This window comes from Montipora capricornis, chromosome 6, assembly GCF_036669925.1.
Source record: "Montipora capricornis isolate CH-2021 chromosome 6, ASM3666992v2, whole genome shotgun sequence".
Classification (NCBI taxonomy): Eukaryota; Metazoa; Cnidaria; class Anthozoa; order Scleractinia; family Acroporidae; genus Montipora; species Montipora capricornis.
In genome coordinates, this window is record NC_090888.1 from 9,549,789 (window position 1) to 9,554,788 (window position 5,000).

General features: G+C 41.2%; 1 protein-coding gene across 1 annotated transcript in view; it reads left to right on the forward strand.

Annotated features, from left to right (window-relative positions):
* LOC138051465 (uncharacterized) overlaps positions 1–4,853 on the forward strand; it is a 6,400-nt gene extending 1,547 nt beyond the window's left edge. The window contains exon 2 of the mRNA XM_068897662.1: positions 1–4,853. This exon is cut by the window's left edge and continues 176 nt beyond it. Within this exon, the coding sequence (XP_068753763.1) occupies positions 1–4,251 (4,251 nt within the window). The 3' untranslated portion in view covers positions 4,252–4,853.
* The last annotated feature ends 147 nt before the right edge of the window (positions 4,854–5,000 follow it).

The following is a 5,000-nucleotide window of genomic DNA, read 5'->3' on the forward strand; positions in this document are numbered from 1 at the left end:
TCAGGAACATCAGAGTATCAGGGAATTTACATAAACAAGAGTCTGTCTCTGATTGGACATGGTTGTCCCATGCCGCAGATTCGATGCTCGGAAGGAAATGGTTTGACGTTCAGCGGTTCTGACACCCCAATGAATGTGACGTTAGCAGGGCTACTTGTGACTGGAAACATGATTTTTCAAGATTCTTCAGTTAAAATAGACGGCTGTAAATTCGAAGGACAAAAGCAAGGCTTAAAGTTGGTAATAAGTAATGAGATGGTCTCGAGAATTCAAATCACGAATTCTACCTTTTCTGGAAACAGACAGTGTATCTCCGTTGTGGTCAATGGCACAAGGAAAACCTCACTAGGTAACCAAGTCGTGTTTCTACTGACTGAAGCCTCTTTTACTGGCAATGACGTTTCTTATGAGGAAAGTTGCATCTCGTTCACGAAATGGTCCTATACCGATCAGCCACTCATTTTTAATATTACCTTGGAGAATGTAACGTTTTCTCGCAACAAGTTTGGTGCCAGTGGAGTCATTCTCTTTAAGATGGGAGACAACGTCACTCAGAACATCAACCTTAAGAACGTGACATTTCTAGATAACAGTCCACCATTAGGTCAAGATGTCGTGACGGGCGACGGTCACAGTGAATGCGTCATTCAAAACGGTACTGTTAATTTGTTTTTGAGCGCATGTACATTCATAAGTCAAAATTCGCGGTCATTCAGTGTTGTTGCATCACACATTTCTTTGCACATCCACAACTCAAATTTTAGCGGCCACAATGTCAAAGGAAAGGGCGGAGTCATATCCCTGAAGGGGAAGGATAACTGCACCGTGAATGTCTCCGGTTCATCGTTTGTTAACACGACTGCCGTTCAGGGTGGAGCAATGAACATTAAATGCACCAATCCTCACAATGTTAGCTTTCAAGACAACTTTTTCCTTGGAAACAAAGCTACAAATGGAAGGGGAGGAGCGCTGCACATTTACTCGCAAAGTTGGAAACGTACTGAATACTCGACGGATAGATCTACTTTAGGAGAAATTTCCAATCATCTTCCTCCGATCAGTATTAGCAGATGTAACTTCAACAATACTTTCAGTTCGTCAGAGGGAGGCGCTGTAGCTATTTGTATGCTTCAGGCATACGTGCAACTGAGTAACTCTGCGTTTAACAACTGCACCGCCTTAGACGAGGGTGGAAGCGTTCACATACACACGGGTTTTTTTTCGCTTTTAAGTGTTGACAATTGCAATTTTACAAGATGTAATACGAGCGGTCCTACTTGGGGAGGATCACTGGTAGCTTCTTATGGAACACATCTGAATTTTACAGTTCATGACAGTCGTTTTGTGTCCAATAACGGTGGTGCTCTTAATATTTACGCATCTTCAATTTCCGGCGCAAGTTGGACAAAGAAAAGTCAAGTAACAATACAACACTCACTTTTTCTAAACAACAGCGGCGGAATATTCGCGGACTTGGATATTGGCGGAGTCGTGTCTATAGCAGTATGGAACCACAGCTTAATTATTTTAAAAAATGTGACCATGGAATCAAATAGAGTAATACGCTTCACAGGTACTGCTACTATCGGAATGAACTCCACATTAAAAATATACCAGAGTAAATTCCTTCATAATACGGTTTATGATTGTGGGGGAGCAATAAAGGCCATCAATTTGAACCAAGTGCAAGTACAGGATTCCATATTTGACGGAAATTACGCTTATTCAGCCTTAGAATATGGGTTTGCATCGTCGGGTGGAGGTTCATTATGCATTGTAAACACTGCTTTGGTAAATACAATAAATATTTTTAACACATCCTTTCTCAACTGCTTCAGTAACGGCAGTGGGGGTGCACTGTACGTGGCTCATTCGGGAAGTCTGGATCTTGGAGTTCAAAGAACTCGTTTCACAAACAATCTTGCGTTTTCTGAATCTGGAGGTGCAATATCCGTTTTACTTAATCCAGATACTCAAACAGATCCAGGATGTTGTAAGGAAGATGAATGGCGCCACATTTGCATTGCCGAACGCTTCCCCTCGTGGGATTACAAGAGCCGTATGAGTTTTGAAGATACAACATTCGAGAGCAATGCTGCGGTCTTGGGTGGTGCTGTTCATTTAACTTATGGAAAGGCGGTTTTCAAGAATTGCTCGTTCATTGATAATTTTGCAAAAGCTCAAGGTGGACATGTAAACACTTTGCCTGGATCCGCAAGTCTTATTATACTGGACAGTTCTTTTCTTCAAACCGTGAACGAGCGACTCTTATCGCATGGTATCTCTCTTAATGCGTCTACGGCTTCTTTTATCCATGCTGAAAGTTCAGGAAATTTAACAGTGTACAACACGACATTTGACTCCAGACCCTATGGCATTTCCAGACCTCTTATGCAAGTAAGAAATGGTAGGAGATTACATATTGAAGAAAATTCAAATTTCAATTGTCCTGTTGGCAGTAAAATGGCAATTCTTAACTTCCAAAGTCAATTCGTAACTTCTGTGAACAACGCATCATGCAAATTCAACCTGTCTACTCTTGAATTTACCTGTTCAGCTTGCCCCAGAAACTTCTACAGCCTGCAGCGTGGTCAAGCGCTTGGGATGCAGTTAGTGCAAGGATTTCAGTGTCTTTCCTGCCCATTTGGAGCCAACTGTTCCCAAAATATCGTCGCCAAACCTAACTTTTGGGGTTTTAAAGATAACAAAAACCCACAAGCACTAAAGTTTACCATGTGTCCTCTGGGTTACTGCCTTCCTCCTCATCGGAGAACAAACCTTTCTATTTACAATGGTTGCCAGGGCAACCGGAGTGGTAAACTGTGTGGAGCTTGTGAACACACTTATACAGAAACGCTTTACTCTACAGACTGCAGACCATCACATAAATGCAACGATTACTGGTTTTGGCCTGTGGCTTTAGTTTATGTCTCGGTCTTGGCGTTGTTTTTCACATTTCAGCCTCCCATTGTGCCCTGGATTGGGCGTCAAATACTCTGGTTTAAACACCACGAACCTACAAACCCTGACAATGTCTTTGACAAGGGCTATGTAAAGATTCTTTTCTATTTCTATCAGACTTCAAACCTTCTCTTTAACTCCACCTCAGCCCGACACGTCATTTCAAAGAAGTTCATTGAGCCTTTGGTAGGGCTGTTCAACTTTCAGCAAAAATTGTCTTCCAATGGATTGATTTGTCCTTTTCCTGGTCTGACGGTAGTAACTAAGCAGCTATTTTCTGCATCTCATGTGTTTGGCACACTGCTGATGATCGGCGTGCTTTACGTTTTGTATTGGAGAGTTCAGACCCTTCGAGGCCAAGAAGCACCATCTGTTGAACCCTATATTGGCGCTGTTTTGCAGACCATGTTACTAGGATACACAACTCTGGCCTCTGTCAGCTTCAGTTTACTAAGCTGTGTTCCCATTGGCTCAGAACAGCGCTTGTTTTTCGATGGTAACATTGCTTGTTTTCAGTGGTGGCAATACGTTCTGATTGTCTTCATTCTTACCTTTGTTTTACCTTTCGTGTTGGTATTGCTTTGGGGTTCTTTGAAGTTGTACAACGGGATGCTTTCTGTTGGAGAATTTCTTCTGGCCTGTTGTTTTTCGTTGCCCTTTTTGCTTTACTGGGCATATAATTACCTATATCGTGGAGCAAGAAATGCAGCCAATGAAGACACACCTTGCAGCCAGTTGCCAAAGAATTCTGTGGAAAGGGTTCTTTACAGCTCTTTTAAGAGGCCTGAAAGCGGCAGCAGGCTTCCGTTGTGCTGGGAAAGTGTGATGATTGGTCGTCGTCTGATTCTTATTGTGTTGAGGGCTTTTATCAGCGACCCAATGCCTCGTCTTCTTGTCATGATTTTATTTTGTGTCTTCTTTCTTCTTCACCACGCCTTGATTCAACCATTTCGTGACAGCATTGCCAACACAACAGAAACCGTCTCTTTAACCTCGGTTGTTATCTTGGCTGTAGTCAACATGTTTTTTGCATCTTCTGTTTCGTTGGCAGTTCCACTAAACGATCATTTTAGCTCTTGGTATAATGCCTGTCAAGTGGTGGAAATCATCCTTCTGTGTGCTGCTCCCGCCTTGTTTGGTGTTGTTTTGGTGGCCGCTATTTTGTCACAATTGTGTCGGCTAATAGTTGTGGTATGTCGTATCTGCTATCACATGTACTCTGTTTGTTTCAGTTGGTGTTGTGGAAAAATGGCTGAGGAGATGAGACCAATTTTGACGCAAGAAAAGTAAAAGGTTTTCTTTCTCAATGTGCCAATGGTGTAAATTGTAGCTGATCTTCAATTAGCTAATAATCTAAGACTGAGTGAAGTAGTTGCTTGAGAGATTATTTTCATTGGCATAGCTAATAGCATGATTTTGTAGTGATATTTGTCATAAATACCACGCTAGTGACATTTGAAATTTGGCAAGTGAGCCGTTTGGCGAGTGAAATGTGGGACAAATTTGAAATATCACGAATGGCATTTATCATGCCAAATATCACGTATAAACCATGCTATTATTTGTTCATACTACTACCCGAGAAATTTACATAACACCAACTGTTTATTTCGTCCAGTTTTTTCGCCTCATTAGCGAGCAAATGGTTTCGAAATCAGTCTTGCTTTCGGCCCTGCTGGTCGAAACATTTAACCTGGTCAATATACTTTTTCTGAATTTTCTTTTGAGTTTTGAGTTTCTGAATCACTTGAATTTAAAAATCTAGAAATATTTCCAACATTTTCTTTTAACTAGCGCGAAGACGTGATGTCGTAATTTTGGTTGCAATGAAGACTGTAATTTTTACGTATAGGTATTTCAAATAAAGCTGAAATGCGTCTGCTCTCAGCCAATCGAATTGCAGAAAGCTATTTGGTTGTAGGCTTTAATTTAATATACTCCTTGTAGAACGATTTAAGATTGGGGATAAAATCATTGTATACTTTTAGGCCGTATCAGCCCTAAAATCTGTGGAATTAAGACATATTTTTAAAATACTA